The following is a 21,689-nucleotide window of genomic DNA, read 5'->3' as shown; positions in this document are numbered from 1 at the left end:
TTCATTCTTCATTCCTCATTCTCGTTCTCATTTTCAGCCAATTCTGACACCTCTTATTCCTAAGTAATAATAAATTTTTAGCGCCCAATAGTCCAGTTAGTGACCATGGGCGACAACCATGAAACGGAAAGTTGGCTATTTGTGAAACAAGTTGTCGAAGGACGATGGTTTTCAGTGTTCACCTCTTTTCCGATCATGATCGGTTGCGGTTCACCTTACTTGTTCGGAACATACTCCAAACTCTTAAAAACAAAATTTGACTACAATCAAACTCAACTTAATACCTTGGGATTTGCTAAAGATCTCGGCTCCAACCTTGGAGTTTTTGCCGGGCTTTTCGCCGAGGTGGCTCCACCGTGGATGCTTTTCCTTGTGGGGATATCCTCCAATTTCTTCAGCTACTTTATGATTTGGCTCTCCGTTTCTAGCTACGTCCCAAAACCCCATTTATGGCTAATGTTTGTTTACATCTATATTACTTCTAATTCACAGAACTTCCCCAATACCGCCGTTATGGTCACTAGCGTTGGAAATTTTCCTGATCAACGCGGTATCATTTTGGGCCTTCTCAAGGGTTTCGTTGGCCTCGGTGGTGCCATCCTAACTCAGATTAATTTAGCAATCCACGGCAACCAAAATTCTATCGATCTTCTCCTCCTTCTTTCATGGCTACCCTCCATTGTATGTTTCTTGTGTTTTCTTCCAATTCGGACAATCAAAGCTCGAAAGCATCCACAGGAGCTCAAAGTGTTCTACCACTTGCTTTACGTGTCCATAGCGATAGCGGTGTTCCTCTTTTTTCTCACCATAACCCAGAGAAACATTGCTTTCTCTCAGGCTGGTTATGCCGGTGGCGTCGCGGTCATCGTCGTCTTAATCTGTCTGCCCCTTCTGATAGCTATTAAAGAAGAACTTTTTCTCTTCAAACTCGGTAAACAAACCATGAATCCTTCTATTGTTGTTTCGATTCCCCGTGAACAACTTAAGGAAATTTCAAAAATTTCTTTGCCGAGTGTCTCAAATGTATGTAAGGAGCCGCAAAGAGGAGAAGATTTCAGCATCTTGCAAGCTCTTCTAAGCAAAGATATGACTCTTATTTTCATAGCAACGGTTTCTGCATGTGGGTCGTCCGTTGCAGCCATTGACAATCTTGGGCAGATCGCCGAGTCACTTAAATATCCAAATCATTCCATAAGTATTTTGGTTTCATGGATTTCCATATTCAATTTCTTTGGTCGAGTCTTCTCCGGTTTCATCTCTGAAACCCTTATGACCAAATACAAATTACCCCGCCCTTTCCTGTTCGGTCTTACCCAAGTTTTCACCTGCATCGGCTTGCTCTCCATCGCATTCCCTTATATAAATTCAGTCTATGTAGCTTCGTTGATCATTGGGTTTGGCCTTGGAGCCCAAACTCCATTGATATTCGCCATAATCTCTGATCTCTTCGGCCTCAAACATTACTCGACACTGCTCAACTGTGGGCAACTGGCTGTCCCACTTGGATCTTATATAATGAATGTGGAAGTAATAGGGAGGTTTTACGATGCAGAAGCCACTAAAATTGGAAATGTGAAGAACGGGAAGGGCCTTACTTGCACTGGAACTCATTGCTTTAATGAATCGTTCATGATTTTGGCTGCAGTGACCTTGTTTGGAGCGATGGCTTCATTGGTGCTAGCTTATAGAACTCGAGACTTCTACAAAGGAGATGTATATAAGAAATACAGAGATGACATGGAGGTTAAGCATTCGAACGTGGAATTATATTCTTCCGATGATAAGAACAATGAACACAAAATGAAAACTCATGATCAAAGTAAATAAGAGAAACTACTCAACAAAAGCATACCTACTTCAGGACATTCTACTTTAGTTTTAGCCTTTTGATTTTGTGTGGTTGGTGTTTCATTCTTTTATAAGGATTTCTTTAATACGTGACCATTTATAAATTTATTATCAAGAAAGTTGCATGACTAGTAAAACAAATTGTGGACATGGGAGAAGGGAGTTTGAAATTTAATGATTTTGGAACATTAGTGGTTGATATATTTAATATCAACTATCTTTTTATTTCTTACCATTGACATACTTTACATTTGATATGCCATATATATGCCATATACAAAATCGAGAGGGTCACTCTTGACTTAGAATGAAAATCGACTCGATAATTTCTATAATTTAAAAATAATAGTTAATCAAATAGATTTTTATATAATTCAACAAAAATTTACAAAAAGTAGGTTGTGGAAATCATTAACAAACATATCAAAAACAAAGTATACATTCAAAACATAAAATATCTAAATCATGACTTACATCTATGTTCTACCGTGACTCGTTTTTTGAAACTTCAAATAAAAAATTGCAAGAGGACTGACAAATAGATATCGAATGTACCATTTGAGATTTAATTAAACAAAATACAAATCAAGTACCAAAAAGATTGACGCCCTAGGAAAAGCCTCCTTCTTGGCCACATAACTCCCACAAATTTTCCACCTAGACTAATAAATCAACTATCACCTAAAAAACGAAAAAGGTAATATCTTGTGGGTATAAATAAACTCAATAAGTAATCTACTTATAAGTTCTTAATTGCATCCATGACTTAGTTAGCTATCATTGGCTTTCGTCTAAAATCTAGGAAGTTCAGACCTAAGTTGTACAACTAGCTAAGCTTTTGGGAGTTCCTGAAGTACCTAAGGTAGTTTCCATGCATGCCGTAAACCAAAATGTGGTTTAGAGGAAGTTCACGTAACCTGGTGTCGCAGGATCTCCTGAAGGGCCTAATTGAGCTTTAGAGTGAACAACTTACTTAACTAGCTTACATTTCTTAGGAAGTAAATTATGGGTATCCTAAATTGAAGAGGAGCAACCTCATCAAACATAATAACATGAAGGATGCTATGACATCATGAATCTTGAACATCATTTATGAAAAGGATAGTTGGTAACCCTCCACAAACCATAACGTCACACTAAAATGGAGGAAAGACCTCGTGTGGAGACAAACTACTGAGTCTACCTGTGTTGCCCATTCTCTTGCTTGAGATGGGTTTATGGAAAAAAAAAATCCTATTTAGAGACTCTTAACCATTTCCATACATGATAAAAGCATTAACACTAAACAACCTCAATGCACTACCTCTATGACCAAACTGAGTCAAACTCAATAGTACTCATCATGAAGCTACCACTAAACAGGGTATTTTTAGGTCTATTTGTGTCCCTGAGTATTAATAATTTCCTAGAGGGAATATGAAGTGGTCTTGGCTCTAGTGATATCATTCACCACTGCTAATAGGCAAGATAAGCTTTCCAAGTTCTCCTACATGCTATAATTGTAAACTAGGTACTTGTATTAAGGACTTTCTGGACTAATTCATGGGGTTAATTATAATCTAGGTGCACTAAAGTTCAGTTCTTTAAGCATAACTCACGATCCATTGGCCTTTGATTCACTGAAAATGTCCTAACATGATAATTGTGACATAACTCTAGTTCTAGTGCTCTAATCTTATCATAATTTTCTTATTCAAGTTTGTGCAAGGATTTAAATTTTGAAATCCTATTATTAGTGTTTTAACTAAAATCAAAGTTTCTAGCATAGCAAAAATCTTCTTATATAGCTTAAAACATTTAGTTCTCATCATGGAAGAATGTAGTCTTTTGACACGGATTCTTCTAACATGCAAATCAATATGCTGAGTGTAGCATTCTAATTATGCACTCTAGCTATTTAAAATAATCATGCTCATAAGCTATCATATCCCAACCATTCCTAATAATAACAACTTATGGGTCATTTTGTCCTTGGGCCCATTATGGGTCTTGATTGGTCTTAACACAATACCTGAAAAAGAAAGAAAAGTTGGAAAGTTGAGATAAGTAGAAGAGAAGAAAGAAAGAGTGGCTAGAGTACTCACCGGACCACCGCCGGAATTCGCCCTCAACCTTGATGTAGTTTCATGGACCTCTTTCTTGGAGTTATAGTGAGGTTCAAGAGGTCGGAGTCCCATTTGTTCCGTCAACAAACCGAGAAGGTCCGTGAGGTGAGTTATTGGTATTCTTCAGATCCAAGACCACCATTTGCGACTCGTGAATATGTTCATATAGGAGGATTTCTCTACAAGATCAGTGAAGAAACTTGCCCGGGAAATGTGACTGATATCGATATTTCAAGGTCTCTTTCCAAGAACTATAAGGAGGCGAACGACCTATTTTTAACTCTCTTATTTTGGTCTATGTTGAAGTAAAGTTTAAGAAAAAAAATATCCAGACCCAGTTTAAATCACGGTCTATAACTTTACCGACGAAACTATATCAGATTTGGATTCTGGATCAAAAGATATGAAAAAAGAGAAAATGGGAAAAAATCTAACCAAAAATTTGATTAGAGAGGGAGGGGGGGAGGGAGGCGATAGGAGAAACGTGTCGAGACCAGAGAGGGACACGAGTCAAGTTTTGGGTGGAGCCACGATTCGTATGCCACGTGGAGCAATGCAGCTTTGTCCTTTCTAAGACGGTCTGACCCGACCCACTAACTCGAGTAACGATCCACAACCCAGCGAAGCAGTCGACCCGCTGTCCAACCTTAACTGCCATCCAAAACCTAGTCCGTGACTCGCGTGTGAGACCTGCGATTGGAATCCTCCTGGGCACTCGGGGCGCGCGGAAGGTGCGTGTAAGCTCCTTTTAGGCCCGTTCGATTTCTATTTGTCCGATTTTTATCCCCATTCTAATCCTAACCATGTTTTTATGTGAATTAGGACCTTATTGGAGAAAATCAGTATTTTTAGAAATGCTATTTGTGTAGAAACGCTAAATGAAGGGCATGCGTCAATCATGTAAGTCACCGGATTTTTAGGAAGCAATACTCGTAGGGATTGCTTGGAATGCATGCATGCTAGTGAATTTACCTTAGGTGGCAGCTTTCCATGACTGAATTTTAGTAATGTGATTATTACGAGTTTGGATGTAATATGTGAAGCATTATGAGAATCGTCTGAGTGTTGCACTTATGCTTTAAACTTCCGTTATATATGTATGTGTTTAATTCATGGTTAAAGGAAGATGAGAATTTGTGAACTTTGTGCTCCGGAAGCTTGATGGATGTTATCGCTCCGTTGAGCATGTATTTTTTTATTTTACATGAATTATGTATGATGATGCTAGAAAATAGTTGCACACACACTTAGTTTTCATTATCCAGTATTATGTTAAGTCTAGAGATTTGTGGTTAGAATGACAAGTCATAGAAGCCTAATAAACCACCACGACATACAAACCACCTTAGGAGTACCCTTAGGCTGCAAGTGTATGAACGGTCTCTTAGCTTCATGAGGGACCAGGGATTCCCGATTAGAATCCACTGCTCCTAGCCGTTTTGCATGGGAAACGCGAGCCCATGTCGTACAGACCATTTAGTTGGATGAGATAAGGGAAGGGTAGCCCCTCCCCGATGAGGTGGACTATTATGGACCTAGGGGGTTGCAGCTCACTTCCTAGGTAAGATACCAAGTAGTCCCATAAGCCATTCTTGAGGTAGCTCCTCGTAGGTCACGAGTCATTCACAGCTTGGCGGCATAAGGGAACTCTTAGAGTTTAAATTAAAGGATAGAGAACCATGACACAATATCTAACACTAAAAAACATGAATAAATCTGAAATTATTATTACTCAAGAAAGACAATACAGAGAAAACTGAAATATGAAGTGTTGTACTGTAGGTGTATTTTACTAATGGTAAGACTTCTATTTAAACTGAAATAACTTCTATAAAGACTGAACCGATTTGCACCAAACTACTTAACGTGCAACTAATTTATTTGCAGAAATAAAGCTAACAGACTCCTAATAGAAATGAATAACTTGACTAATTCAAACTAGCAATAAGTTACACTAAATTCTGCAGCCTTCGTTAATGCAAGCTTATTTCTCAATAACTCCGAGAGTCTTACGAAAAACCTCAAACTTCACTTTGACAAGTGGCTTAGTAAATATGTCTGCAACTTGCTTATTAGTATGTATTTTTCAATTCAACATCCTGCAATAACACTTTCTCTCGAACATAATAATAATGAGTTTCAATATGTTTCGAACGAGAATGAAACACCGGATTTCCAGCAAGTTTTATTGCACTTTGATTATCACAATTAATTTGAGTGGGATGATTGAGAGTAGTCACCATTTCTTGAATAAGCCTCCTGAGCCACAAACATTCTTGAGTAGCCATTGTAGCAGCTACATATTTTGCTTCACAACTGGACAAAGCAATAGTGCTTTGCTTTTTACTGCACCATGAAATTGCAGCTGAGCCTACTGTAAAACAAAAACTTGTTGTGGAGCATCTGTCGTTCACGTCACTAGCCCAATCAGCATCCACAAAACTACTTAAGAAAAATGACTTTGATTTCTCATACATGAATCCATAATTTAGAATGTCATTGATGTAACAAAGAATCCTTTTTGCTGCAATTAAATGAGTCTCATGTGGCTTATCCATAAATTGAGACATAACTCCTACTGAAAAGAAATGTCTGGCCTTGTGATAGTTAAATAGAATAAACTACCAACAAGGTGCAGAAAGAATGTACCATCTTCTAATGACTTCCCTTAATTTCTAGCTAATTTGAGATTTGGTTATATAGGAGTAATTTTATCTCTTGAATTCTCTATACGAAACCGCTGCAATAAACATGCTATATATTCTTTTTTAGAGAGAAAATAACCATCACACTTCTTAGTTTCCAAACCCAGAAAACAATCAGCTTCACCTAATCTTGTCATTCCAAAACGAACAGACAAGACATCTTTGAGACTACTGATTTCAAAAATATCATCACGAGTAATAATCACGTCATCAACCTAAAGTAAGGGCAGGGTGCATACAGTTGTTTTTTTCTTAACATATAAGCTCGAATCAGCACATGAAGACTTAAAACAACAAAAATTAAGATATTGAGCAATCTTACCAAACCAAGCACGAGGAGCTTGCTCGAGTCCGTACAATGTCTTCTTAAGTCTGCACACATAATCAGGATATTCCTTAGAGGTAAATCCTTGCGGCTGCTCCATAAAAATATCACGATCCAACTCTCCGTAAAAGAAAGCATTTTCCACATCAAGCTGCCAAAACTTTCAGCCTTTACTAGCAGCTAAAGAGATGATTGTCCGTAATGATGTCATCCTTGCAACCGAACTAAAAGCCTCATCATAGTCTCGACCATATTGCTGAGAGAACCCACGAGCAACAAGACGAGCTTTGTGTCTATCAATTCTATCATCAGCTTTTTTCTTCAACTTGTAAACCCTCTTACAAGTAATTGAATCGGCATCATGAGACTTGGGTACAAGCTCACAGGTGTCATTTTTTTCAAGTGCTGAAATTTGTTCCATCATTGCATTTTCCCATTCTGAAATCCCTTTAGCTTCACTATACAACTTCGGCTCATTTTCCCTTGTATCTCCCATAAAAAAACAAGATAGAACAGAAAATTGTCAACTACAAAATCGGACAAATGATCTCGTAACTTTTTCTGTCTTTGAGGATTTTTTCTTGTGTCAACCTCAATATTTGTAGTGGCTTGTGTATTCTCCTCAGCTTGAATGTCTGTCGCAATTGAAAATTTTCTTTCTCCCTAACGTAGAATCATTAGGAAAGCGTGCAATAGTAGTTATAATTTTGCTGCCATCTGCATCGTCTTTGTAACATGAAATTTCATCAAACACCACATCACGAGATACAATAACCTTCTTTGTTTCCAAATCCATACCCCACCAACGCTTTTTATGAGTATCATAGCCAACAAAAATGCTTTTCTTGTCTTTTGGGTACAGTTTAGTTCGATTATGTTTCAGTACATGAACATAACAAATAGACCCAAAATTACGAAAATAACTCACTTTGGATTTACGATGATAAATTAGGTCGAATGGTGATGATTCTGTCCCTGACCATGGAGGCAGCCATTTACAACATGACAAGCTATTTGAAAAAACGATGCCCATAACTCTCTTGGAAGACTCCTCGCATGCAGCCAAGACAAGCAAACTGATGTAAGATGAGCTAACTTGTGCTCAGCCACCCCATTTTGTTGCGGGGGTTCTGGACAAGTCAGTTGACCCTGAATCCCATGCTCCTTGGAGTATTCCATAAAATCATTTGAAAGAAATTTCCCTCCATTATCAGTGCGCAAGCACTAGATTTTCAATTCAAATTCTTTTTCTACAGCATACTTAAACTTGTTAGTGAAAGAATGAGTGATTGAATGGTTGATAAGAAGATTATATTATGAAGAGTAAGAATGCTCTATATATATACAAATAATACAAAAAGATATTTAGAAAATCTATCTAAAAATATGCAGAAAATCTGGTAACAAACGAGTAAACGAATAAAAAACTAAATCAAATCAAAATTAAATCAAATCAAAATTAAATCAAATCAAAGCTATATCTAACTCTTAACTATAAGGAGATTTAATCAAATACAACAATCTAAACAAATACATGATCTTTTAACACTCCTCCTTGTTTAGATGTTGTGAACTCGAAGCTTTTTTCTGAAGATCCATCTTACTCCAATTATCTTTCTGTTCAGAGGTCAATTAACCAATTCCCAGGTTTTGTCTTTCTCGATCATCGAAAGCTCCTCCTTTGACACGTGCATCTCATCAACCAAAGCATCTTGTCGTTCATCTTTAGACTCTTCTTGTCGTTCATCTTCAGACTCTTCTTGTCATTCATCTTCAGACTCTTCTAGTCATTCATCTTCAGACTCTTCTAACATGCTACCAAAGATTAAATTGTTTGGTGCATTAGAAATCTGATTCACCTTCGTCAATTCTTCCCAATTCCATTGTGCATTTCCAATAAAATGAATATCTCGGCTCACAATAACACGACTAGTGTGTGGTTGAAAAACTCTGTAAGTTTTGAATATAGTGCTATACCAAACAAAGATGCCAGCTTCTGCCTTTTTGTCAAGCTTGTCATGCTTATCATGCTTGACCTGTGGAATGTAAGTGAAGCAAAGACCCCCATAGGAACTTTAAAGAAGGTTTGTAACCATATCAAGCTTCAAATGGTGTCAGGTTCTTCACAGATTTTGTTGATATTCGATTTTGCAAGTACACAGCAGTGTTTGCTGCTTCTCCCCAAAAACGTTTTGGAAGATTCTTCTCATGAAGCATGCATCTCGTCATCTCCATTATGAATCTATTCCTCCTTTCACTAACGCCATTCTGTTGAGGAGTGCATGGTGCTGTCAATTGATGTTCAATTCCAGCCTCTTCACAAAACCTGTTAAAAGTTTCAAAAGTGTACTACTTGCCATTATCTGATCTTACAGTCTGAATCAAGCATGCAATTTCATTCTCAACTCTGGCTTTGAATTTCCAAAATACACCCGCAACTTCTGACTTTTGCTTCATAAAGAAGATCCAACACATTCTTGTTAGATCAGCAATAAAAATAATGTAATAAAGATTACCATTTAATGATGGTGTTCGCTGAGGACCACAAAGATCAGTACGAACCAGCTGCAGTTTTTTCGAGGCTCTCTATGCCTGTTTAGGAAAGGGTTGCCTATGTTGCTTCCAAAAATTACTAGCACCACAAAGAGGCATGTCATTAACAATGTCAGCGAGTCCTGCCAGTTTCTTTGACTGCTTATGAAGCAAACCTCGATCATGAAAGTGCCCAAGTCTTTTGTGCCAAATCTCAGTGGCACTAACTCTAGATATAAAGGCCGTCGGATTTAGAGAAAAGATTTTTCCTTTCATTTTGACATTGAACAAGTCTTTGCCACTAGCATCTCTGATCAAGGACTGCTTATTCTCAAACAACACTTTAGAGCCTTTATCAAGTAGCTGACCAAAGCTTAAGAGATTTTGATCAATTTTAGGCACAAATAAACCATCTCGAATAAATTTTGTACCTTCATAGCTTGTTATAGCTACTATGCCTTTTCCCTTGACTTCCAAGTGTTCACCACTACCAATCCTCACTCTCTTGACTTCAGTGTCTCTTAATTCCTCAATAAACTGCTTGTCATATGTCATGTGATTTGTGCACCCACTGTCATTCAACCATCTCTCGCTTGATTCTTTGCCTGTGGAAGAAGTGACCATAAACAATTGATCTTCTTCTTCTTCTTCTTCTTGATCAACTACATGTGCATCTACTTCTTTCACCTGATCTTTGGCTTTGCAGATCACAACTTCATGTCCAAGTTGATTGCATTTGGAGTAGAAGGTGTTAGGTCTTCTCCAACACTTGTATGGTGGATGACCTTTCTTCTCACAATGGCAGCAAGGTGGATAGGATTTTTCGAAACCTCCTCCTTTTGTCTTCTGATAATTGGCAGATGGATCTCCATTCGTTGATTGATTTTTGAAAATTTTCTTGTTTTTATACCTGCTGTTGTTTTGATGCTTGACATGTAGCACACCTTCAATCACCCCTTCTTGCCGCCTCATAGACCTCCTTTGCTCTTGTGCTTGTAAAGCATTCAAGAGCTCTGTAAGAGAAATCTTTGACAAGTCTTTGGTGTTCTCCAGAGTAGTAATGGTGGCTTCAAACTTCTCTGGAACAGTGACTAGCAGCTTTTCAACGATCCTGGAATCATTTAACACAAAACCAAGCAATCTCACCTTGTTGGCAATGCTGAGAAGTTTGTCAGAGTACTCTTTCACTGAATCCGACTCCTTCATCTTCTGCAACTCGAAATCCCTTATCAAATTCAGGACTTTCATTCCACGAATCCTCTCATCTCCTTCATATTCAGCCTTGAGATAATCTCAGATTTTCTTTGCTGTTTTGAGGGACATTATTTGCATGAAGATCCTTTGAGTACCTTATTCTGGGGACACTATGGATGCGGTCCACTTTTGTATATGATATAAACAATGTGATCACTAAATTGTACATGTGAAGACATGTGAGTGAGGGCATCCTATGCAATGAGTATTGCATAAGATCGGACCATGAAGAAAATCACTCTCACTTTATAATGTTGTTTACTGTTGAGACTGATTTTCATTTCATTCGATGACCTAGGTAACTCGATCTTAATCCTGAGCTAACCATGAACTCCTGTTTATTCGGAATTATCCTTAGATTTGCATGGGTGAGAGTGGCTCAAGTTTGCCGACTCAATAGACCTCCCATTTCAGGGGTAAGACTGGGTGAATAGCTGGGGACGTGGGGTGCAAGATGGAATTCGCTCCTACCCACTTTTAGGGATAGAAGAGAGGTAGTTCCCTTAAGTACTGACTCCAGATCTTGAACAAGGGGCCCCACCCACTCATTGGCCTGAGAGGGATTCGGTTTACTGGTTGAACCACAAACCAATTGTTCATAAGAGGATCGGTGGGACATAAGAAACAAGAAGCAACTTCAGGGGTAAAACGGCTAATTGACCCAGCTTTAGCTACGAACAACCTGTGAAGGATCGACTTACTAATCATGGTTATATCAAATGGACAGAAATATATCTATAGTGAGGGGAGTACAACTACTAGGCTATAGTGGAGTGTCCTAGTAGTTAACGAGTGTTGTTGATTAACAAGGTTAATGAGTTTAACGGGTTAATCTTGGATCGTTGGAGCCCATGATCTATAGGTCCATTAGGTCCCTCTGCTAGCTCATATCGAACTAAACAATAGAATAGTGTGACGAGTGAGTTCGAAGTGTTCGAATTCAAATTAGAGAATATGCGCTACATTGTACGATATATTTAACCGCATTTTTGTTTTATTTACGAATTAAACAAAAAGAGAGAATTTGAGATATTTAAATAAGTTTTAAAGATTTTAATCAAATATGTATCGGAATTGATTGAGATTGGCTTTTGAGTTAATATTAAATATTAATTAAATAGTTTAATTACTCATTTAATATTACTTTAATTTGAAATTAATTATTCAAATTAATTGTTGAATTAAAATGAAGAAAGTCAAAATGTTGGCTTCATTTAATGTAAAAATTCATGTCAGTGGAATTTTGAGGTGTCAAAATTTTGTTTAACCAAACTTGCATGCTTGCCAAATAAACCCCACAAGTTTGAGTGAAATTTTGAGTATCAAAATTTGGTGATCTCAAATTTGCATGAACATGCAAACATGACTCTATAAATAGAGTGATCATGGTACATGAAAGTTCTTCTCGGTGAAAAACCTTGAGAAAAACCTCTCACAAACACTCTCTTCATATATACAAAATCCCTCCCAAGTCTAGTCACTCACCGGATTCCACAATCCCGTTCTAAGGGCGGAGGATAGTGGAGAAGACACTAGTGGTGGTTCGAAACCGGTTCGTGAGGAAAAAGGAATTTGAACTACAAAAGGTTAGTATTCAAACTCATTAAGTTTTAATACTTGTGAACATGCTAGTTATTTACTATAATTGATGTTCTAAAAGTGCCTAAGATTCAAGTTGCTTCCGCATGTGTTATATTAACACCATCACAAACTTCTATTCCAGTGACTAGCAGCTTTTCAACGATCCTGGAATCATTTAACACAGAACCAAGCAATCTCACCTTGTTGGCAGTGTTGAGAAGTCTGTTAGAGTACTCTTTCACCGACTCCGATTCCGACTCCTTCATCTTCCGCAACTCGAAATTCCTAATCAAATTCAGGACTTTTATTCCACAAATCCTCTCATCTCCTTCATATTCGGCCTTGATATAATCCCAGATTTCCTTTGCTGTTTTGAGGGACATTATTTGTATGAAGATCATTTGAGATACAGCGGCAAATAGGCAAGCTTTTGCCTTTGATTTTCTCGTCTTCTTTTCCTTCTGTACTTTGATTTGTGCTACAGTAGGATTTGCTGGAAGCGGAGGGACCTCGTAATCCTCTTCTATTACTTCCCAACTATCCAAAGCCTCTAGATAACTCTCCATACGAATTGCCCACATTTGATTATTGTCTCCATCGAAGACTGGTGGTGCAACAGCTGAAAAACTGGATTCTCCTTCCATTTTGATCTCACCGATCACTTAAGAAAATAGCTCTGATACCAACTGTTAATGAAATAATGAGTGATTGAATGGTTGATAAGAAGATTATATTATGAAGTGCAAGAATGCTCTCTCTGTATATATAAACAATACAAAAAGATATTTAAAGAATCTACCTAAAAATCGGTAGAAAATCGGTTAACAAACCAGTAAAGAAATAAAAAACTAAATCAAATCAAAACTAAATCAAATTAAAATTAAATCAAATCAAAACTAAATCTAACTCTTAACTATAAAGGAGATTTAATCAGATACAACAATCTAAACAAATACGTCATCTGTAACAAAACTGAATAAACTTTGAAAAAAACTTCACTTTTGTGTTCTAAGAAGTATGCCCAACTGAAACGAGAGAAATCATCCACAAACACCATCACGTACTGAAGGCCGGTATAGCTTGTTGTTCGCGTTGGACCCAAAAGATCAGAATTGATGAATTTCAATACTGTTGAAGCTCTACTCCATGAGCTTGGGAAAGGAAGACGATGAGACTTGCCATATTGACAGCCTGGACAAATCTCATCATGCTGAATATCTTTTTAAATAGGAACGATGTTGTTTTGTGGATATTTTCTGCAACAACTGAAAAACTCACCTAACCCAAACGAACATGCCAAAACGTTGAGCTTGCATTATGACCAATTTTCTTGATATATTCATCCCTAGCCGATAAAACATACAAGGATTCTTTTCTTTTTTCCAAAGAACAGGATATCAACAGCAACATGTTTCACATAAGAAAGAATTTGAATATCTTTAGGACCAAAAAGAATATACTCTCCTGAATCTGTTATTTGTGATACAGAAAGCAAGATTTTTCTTCAAACCAGGAACATGATAATTCAGTGTTGTCTAGAGTATCTACGGGAATTTGTGTGTCATCACATTCAATTAAATTAATTAGAATGATAAATTAATTAGAAATTAAATGTGGGTTAAGAAAAATTAATGCTTAATTTTGATGAAATGTTAATTAAAGTAGAAGGGATTAAACTTGTAACCTACAAATGAATGAATGTCTCATTTTGGTGAGAGCATGTAGTTATGCTTTGGGTTATTTTAGGGTAACAAAAAGACAATGGTTATGTTGAGATGAGGAAGTTTGAGTTTGGCTTCTTGTCCATTAAAATTTACCGAACTGAATTGGTTTTAAAAGAGTGAGGCACTGAATTGCTTGGCACCAAGAAAAGATATGGGCAACAAGGGAGGATCAGAAGCTTGGGCTTTCATCAAACAAGTGGTAGCAGGACGATGGTTTAGTGTATTCGCGGGACTGATAATGATGATCGGCAACGGCACCACTTACGTGTTTCCAACATATTCGAAAGTCATAAAAACCCAATTTGATTACAGCCAAACCCAAATTAACACATTGGGATTCGCCAAAGATCTCGGGTCGAACATCGGAATTATCGCGGGGCTTCTGGCGGAGGTGACTCCGACGTGGGTTCTCTTCATAATTGGGGCATTTCAAAATTTCACCGGCTTCTTCTTGATTTGGCTCTCCATAACTGCCCGGATCGCCAAGCCAAAATTCTGGCAAATGTTCATTCTGGTTTGCTTCAGTACTAATTCTTCAAATTGGGCAAACACTGCCATTATGGTGACAAGCGTGAGAAACTTCCCCGACCGACGAGGGATCATTTTGGGTCTTCTTAAAGGGTACGTGGGTATTGGAGGTGCCATCATAAGCCAACTTTATTTAGCCATTTACGGCCACGATGATCCATCCAATCTGGTTCTTCTTTTCGCATGGCTCCCCTCTCTCCTAATCCTCATCCTTTTCCCCTCAATTCGACCCATCCGTATCCGTAAGCATCCCGATGAACTCAAAGTGTTTTACCAGTTACTTTACGTCTCAATTCTTCTGGCCATTTTCATCTTGTTTTTAACCATTGCACAAAAACAAGTGGTTTTCTCTCAAGCTGGGTACGTAGGTGGCGCATCCTTTGTGGTTTGCTTACTATGCGTACCCATTTTAATCGCATGTAGAGAAGAGTTGTTGCTCTACAAACTCAACAAGCAAACAGTTGGTCCTTCTGTCCCAATCTCCATGCTTCACCAAAACCCTCCTACCCTCGCTACCTCTGCCAGTTCGGAAGTCCCCGAGGTTTCGCCCTCGTGTTGCCAAAACATATGGAACAAGCCTGAAAGAGGGGAGGATTTCACTATCTTGCAAGCCGTGTTCAGCAAAGATATGGCTCTTATTTGCTTAGCTACATTTTCTGGATGTGGGTCCTCTCTAGCCGCTATAGATAATCTAGGTCAAGTTGGGGAATCACTTGGCTACCCACAACGAGCCATAGGCATCCTTGTTTCGTGGGTTTCCATATTCAATTTCTTCGGCCGAGTTTTCTCTGGCTTCATCTCAGAAACCCTCATGACTAAATACAAGTTGCCTCGTCCTCTAACCTTTGCTTTTGCCTTTCTCATCACTTGCATTGGCCAGCTTTTCATCGCCTACCCTTTCCCAGGCTCCGTCTACTTAGCTGCCATAATTATTGGGTTTGGATTTGGAGCTCAAAATCCAATGCTATTTGCCGTAATATCTGAGATGTTTGGTCTTAAACGTTACTCGACGCTGTTCAATTGTGGGCAATTGGCAGCCCCACTTGGGTCTTACATACTGAACGTGGATGTTGTCGGAAAGTTGTACGATATGGAAGCTTTACGTGAACATAAGCAGATTGCGGGGAAGGGGTTAACTTGCACTGGAGCTCATTGCTTTGGTGGGTCTTTCACAATATTGGCTGCAGCGACATTGTTTGGAGCCGTGATTATGTTTGTGTTGGCTTACCGGACTCGAGAATTCTACAAAAGGGATGTGTATAAGAACTTTAACGAGGAGATATGGATTCCACAAACGGAAATGGAGTTCTATCACTTAGATAACAAGAAGAACATTGAGGATTAAATCCAAACCATTAATCTTTCAAACCTCCCATGGGCACTCAATTTGAGGACACCCATAGGGTCCTTTGAGAAAGATATTTTCTGAGAGGGAAGATTCAAATATTTGTATCCCTAATTTTTTAAAATTTCATTTTAATATGATTATTCATTAAATTATTAACATAAAACTTTATTATAAGACTTTTTTGTTGACAGAACATGAAATATCGAAAAAAATGAGCAGAAATGACCACATTTTTCTTTTGAAATAGAGCTGCCACTACATGCATCACATGACTGTTAACTCACGACAACATATTAAGACATATAACATACATAACCTATGGGATAGTAGCTCGTAATTTCATTTTTAGCTTAAAATATAATTTAAATTGACCATTTATAACTCATATTAACCTAAAATGCCTCAATAAGGTTAAAAATAGCTCTAGAAGGGCCAAGGGCCAAAAGCGTAGGGAAGGAGTCCAAAAACCCTAATCCAACCCGAATAAGCACATTAGAAGTCGTGGAGCACTGAGTCATGTTGAAGCTAAGCCGAGATAAAGACAGTGGCGCGTACAGGTCAAAACTGTGATCGAGTTCCGTTTGTGGGTCGATTTTTGGGATAGGAGTTCACGCGAGTTGTAGAATTGAGTCGGGGCAGGAGTGCACGCGATGTGCCATCGAGGAGGTTGAGCCCCGAAGGGGGGTGGACACGAGGCGGTGTGCCTGCAAGGATGTTCGGCCCCAATGGGGGATTGATAGGGGGGTCCCACATTCATTGGAAAAGGGAACGAGTGCTAGCGAGTACGCTTGGCCCTGAAGGGGAGTGGATTGTAAGATCCCACGTCGGTTGGGGAGGAGAACGAAACACCCTTTACAAGGGCGTGGAAACCTCTCCCTAGCAAACATGTTTTAAAAACCTTGATGGGAAGCCCAAAAAAGGAAAGTACAAAGAACAATATCTGCTCGTGGTAGACTTCAACAACCTCTCCTTTGGAGACCCATTTTAAAACCCCTTTTTAAAGGGACATTCTTTTAAGAAAATAGAGAAGGGAAATAACTTTTGGAAACCCAAGTTTAACCAAGTTTTTCATAATTAAATGGTATGAATTTAATTTTTATAGATTCTTTGAGAAAAACTTTTAACTTTGTTCATCAAAGTTGAAATGAGTTAAGTGGAAAACATATGAAAATGGGATGAGTTATGCTCAATAATAGAATTTAATATGTGCTAGTATCATATGTTAAAATAAATATGGGTCTTCCAATGGATCTCCTACTTTTTCGAGGCCATATGAGTACTTAGTAGTTGGCAGTCACAAGGGTCGCTCCCTCTTAGAACTTGACACGACGTTATGGATCTGTTCACCAATAATCTTTTGTGGATAAAAATTCGGTATTGATCAAATTTATTCCACGATGACCCTAGCAAATCATTCAGTATTAGAACTGAAACGATGTGGCGCCTCATAATTCTAAGATACACAGGATCACGACATAGGCGTAAATAAAGTGGTTAACTAATTTACCTTAAGGATCCTATACTCAACCCTAAGGATCAGATGTACCCTAAGCAACTTTGTGGTCAAATGTCACATCTATTGGATTGATATGGCAACTCCAGAGGGAGAATAGGGTTTTAAATAAAAAAGTATTTAAATATGCTTAATTTTCATAATTATCCAACTTTTTAGATCCATTATAACTCTATTCAAAACAATAAATAATTATGAAAGGCTTAGAATATGGAATAAATCACGATATTAATTTCACAGTTCAATAGGGAAGAGTAAGAAAATTTAACATTGTATCCCTTACACTGGTTCGATCAAACTCGACTTACTCCACTCACCAAGTACCTAGAGAATTTTGAAAAGAATCTTACTTCACTCCTTCCACAGATCAGAGTAAAATTGCTACAAACTCTTTTTACGAGTTTAAAAGCAAACTCAATACTTTATAAGACTTAAGATCAAACCGTTATAGTTGTTGAAATTTTAAATAGCTGAGGTCAAGAGTAGATTTACCATTTGAATACTCAAAACAATATACTCAAAATATAATATAACTCTCTCTAAAGAAGATTAAAAAATAAAAAGCGAAAGTTTGTAGAGTCAAACACAGAAACTTTAGAAAAGTATAGAATTCAAGAAAGGAAAAACTTTTGCATAAATTAGGACGAGTTTAAAAAGGAAGATGGAGTAGCAAAAATCATCGTATAAATGGTATATTTCATGAAATTATGTTGTTGTGAACATATCTAAAAAGATATATGGTGTAGGAGAGGAAGTTAGTGTTTGTTTGCGCTTGCGAAACCATTTTCCATAATTAAACTCTATCTAGGTTGCGTTAGGTAAGATGTTTGGAACTAAATTTCCTTTATAGGGCACCAAATTGGGGACTCAAAATCTCATTCCCAACTTTCATTCTTCATTCTTCATTCCTCATTCTCGTTCTCATTTTCAGCCAATTCTGACACCTCTTATTCCTAAGTAATAATAAATTTTTAGCGCCCAATAGTCCAGTTAGTGACCATGGGCGACAACCATGAAACGGAAAGTTGGCTATTTGTGAAACAAGTTGTCGAAGGACGATGGTTTTCAGTGTTCACCTCTTTTCCGATCATGATCGGTTGCGGTTCACCTTACTTGTTCGGAACATACTCCAAACTCTTGAAAACAAAATTTGACTACAATCAAACTCAACTTAATACCTTGGGATTTGCTAAAGATCTCGGCTCCAACCTTGGAGTTTTTGCCGGGCTTTTCGCCGAGGTGGCTCCTCCGTGGATGCTTTTCCTTGTGGGGATATCCTCCAATTTCTTCAGCTACTTTATGATTTGGCTCTCCGTTTCTAGCTACGTCCCAAAACCCCATTTATGGCTAATGTTTGTTTACATCTATATTACTTCTAATTCACAGAACTTCCCCAATACCGCCGTTATGGTCACTAGCGTTGGAAATTTTCCTGATCAACGCGGTATCATTTTGGGCCTTCTCAAGGGTTTCGTTGGCCTCGGTGGTGCCATCCTAACTCAGATTAATTTAGCAATCCACGGCAACCAAAATTCTATCGATCTTCTCCTCCTTCTTTCATGGCTACCCTCCATTGTATGTTTCTTGTGTTTTCTTCCAATTCGGACAATCAAAGCTCGAAAGCATCCACAGGAGCTCAAAGTGTTCTACCACTTGCTTTACGTGTCCATAGCGATAGCGGTGTTCCTCTTTTTTCTCACCATAACCCAGAGAAACATTGCTTTCTCTCAGGCTGGTTATGCCGGTGGCGTCGTGGTCATCGTCGTCTTAATCTGTCTGCCCCTTCTGATAGCTATTAAAGAAGAACTTTTTCTCTTCAAACTCGGTAAACAAACCATGAATCCTTCTATTGTTGTTTCGATTCCCCGTGAACAACTTAAGGAAATTTCAAAAATTTCTTTGCCGAGTGTCTCAAATGTATGTAAGGAGCCGCAAAGAGGAGAAGATTTCAGCATCTTGCAAGCTCTTCTAAGCAAAGATATGGCTCTTATTTTCATAGCAACGGTTTCTGCATGTGGGTCGTCCGTTGCAGCCATTGACAATCTTGGGCAGATCGCCGAGTCACTTAAATATCCAAATCATTCCATAAGTATTTTGGTTTCATGGATTTCCATATTCAATTTCTTTGGTCGAGTCTTCTCCGGTTTCATCTCTGAAACCCTTATGACCAAATACAAATTACCCCGCCCTTTCCTGTTCGGTCTTACCCAAGTTTTCACCTGCATCGGCTTGCTCTCCATCGCATTCCCTTATATAAATTCAGTCTATGTAGCTTCGTTGATCATTGGGTTTGGCCTTGGAGCCCAAACTCCATTGATATTCGCCATAATCTCTGATCTCTTCGGCCTCAAACATTACTCGACACTGCTCAACTGTGGGCAACTGGCTGTCCCACTTGGATCTTATATAATGAATGTGGAAGTAATAGGGAGGTTTTACGATGCAGAAGCCACTAAAATTGGAAATGTGAAGAACGGGAAGGGCCTTACTTGCACTGGAACTCATTGCTTTAATGAATCGTTCATGATTTTGGCTGCAGTGACCTTGTTTGGAGCGATGGCTTCATTGGTGCTAGCTTATAGAACTCGAGACTTCTACAAAGGAGATGTATATAAGAAATACAGAGATGACATGGAGGTTAAGCATTCGAACATGGAATTATATTCTTCCGATGATAAGAACAATGAACACAAAATGAAAACTCATGATCAAAGTAAATAAGAGAAACTACTCAACAAAAGCATACCTACTTCAGGACATTCTACTTTAGTTTTAGCCTTTTGATTTTGTGTGGTTGGTGTTTCATTCTTTTATAAGGATTTCTTTAATACGTGACCATTTATAAATTTATTATCAAGAAAGTTGCATGACTAGTAAAACAAATTGTGGACATGGGAGAAGGGAGTTTGAAATTTAATGATTTTGGAACATTAGTGGTTGATATATTTAATATCAACTATCTTTTTATTTCTTACCATTGACATACTTTACATTTGATATGCCATATATATGCCATATACAAAATCGAGAGGGTCACTCTTGACTTAGAATGAAAATCGACTCGATAATTTCTATAATTTAAAAATAATAGTTAATCAAATAGATTTTTATATAATTCAACAAAAATTTACAAAAAGTAGGTTGTAGAAATCATTAACAAACATATCAAAAACAAAGTATACATTCAAAACATAAAATATCTAAATCATGACTTACATCTATGTTCTACCGTGACTCGTTTTTTGAAACTTCAAATAAAAAATTGCAAGAGGACTGACAAATAGATATCGAATGTACCATTTGAGATTTAATTAAACAAAATACAAATCAAGTACCAAAAAGATTGACGCCCTAGGAAAAGCCTCCTTCATGGCCACATAACTCCCACAAATTTTCCACCTAGACTAATAAATCAACTATCACCTAAAAAACGAAAAAGGTAATATCTTGTGGGTATAAATAAACTCAATAAGTAATCTACTTATAAGTTCTTAATTGCATCCATGACTTAGTTAGCTATCATTGGCTTTCGTCTAAAATCTAGGAAGTTCAGACCTAAGTTGTACAACTAGCTAAGCTTTTGGGAGTTCCTGAAGTACCTAAGGTAGTTTCCATGCATGCCGTAAACCAAAATGTGGTTTAGAGGAAGTTCACGTAACCTGGTGTCGCAGGATCTCCTGAAGGGCCTAATTGAGCTTTAGAGTGAACAACTTACTTAACTAGCTTACATTTCTTAGTAAGTAAATTATGGGTATCCTAAATTGAAGAGGAGCAACCTCATCAAACATAATAACATGAAGGATGCTATGACATCATGAATCTTGAACATCATTTATGAAAAGGATAGTTGGTAACCCTCCACAAACCATAACGTCACACTAAAATGGAGGAAAGACCTCGTGTGGAGACAAACTATTGAGTCTACCTGTGTTGCCCATTCTCTTGCTTGAGATGGGTTTATGGAAAAAAAAATCCTATTTAGAGACTCTTAACCATTTCCATACATGATAAAAGCATTAACACTAAACAACCTCAATGCACTACCTCTATGACCAAACTGAGTCAAACTCAATAGTACTCATCATGAAGCTACCACTAAACAGGGTATTTTTAGGTCTATTTGTGTCCCTGAGTATTAATAATTTCCTAGAGGGAATATGAAGTGGTCTTGGCTCTAGTGATATCATTCACCACTGCTAATAGGCAAGATAAGCTTTCCAAGTTCT

General features: G+C 37.9%; 4 protein-coding genes across 4 annotated transcripts; 3 read left to right on the top strand and 1 right to left on the bottom strand.

Moving 5' to 3' along the window:
- Positions 1 to 105: 105 nt before the first annotated feature.
- Positions 106 to 1,827, top strand: LOC147786516 (protein NUCLEAR FUSION DEFECTIVE 4-like). The gene has a single exon (XM_087120478.1). The coding sequence runs from the start codon at positions 106 to 108 to the stop codon at positions 1,825 to 1,827; it is 1,722 nt and encodes a 573-aa protein (XP_086976604.1).
- Positions 1,828 to 7,146: 5,319 nt separating this feature from the next.
- On the bottom strand, positions 7,147 to 12,733 carry LOC147786515 (uncharacterized). Its single transcript, XM_087120477.1, has 5 exons — positions 12,482 to 12,733; positions 9,645 to 10,724; positions 8,843 to 9,019; positions 8,080 to 8,207; positions 7,147 to 7,465 (listed from the first exon to the last, which is right to left on the bottom strand). Exons 1-5 carry the CDS (start codon positions 12,731 to 12,733, stop codon positions 7,147 to 7,149), a joined length of 1,956 nt encoding a protein of 651 aa, XP_086976603.1.
- A 1,492-nt stretch (positions 12,734 to 14,225) lies between these two features.
- LOC147786514 (protein NUCLEAR FUSION DEFECTIVE 4-like) lies at positions 14,226 to 15,947 on the top strand. Its single transcript, XM_087120476.1, has one exon. It carries the CDS (start codon positions 14,226 to 14,228, stop codon positions 15,945 to 15,947), a length of 1,722 nt encoding a protein of 573 aa, XP_086976602.1.
- Positions 15,948 to 18,462: 2,515 nt separating this feature from the next.
- On the top strand, positions 18,463 to 20,184 carry LOC111785084 (protein NUCLEAR FUSION DEFECTIVE 4-like). Its single transcript, XM_023665560.2, has one exon. It carries the CDS (start codon positions 18,463 to 18,465, stop codon positions 20,182 to 20,184), a length of 1,722 nt encoding a protein of 573 aa, XP_023521328.2.
- Positions 20,185 to 21,689: the final 1,505 nt, after the last annotated feature.

Source organism: Cucurbita pepo, chromosome 20 (genome assembly GCF_057944985.1).
Source record: "Cucurbita pepo subsp. pepo isolate OVF chromosome 20, ASM5794498v1, whole genome shotgun sequence".
NCBI classification, from domain to species: Eukaryota; Viridiplantae; Streptophyta; class Magnoliopsida; order Cucurbitales; family Cucurbitaceae; genus Cucurbita; species Cucurbita pepo.
Note: the sequence above shows the minus strand (reverse complement) of the source record. Positions and strands in the feature narration are given on the sequence as shown.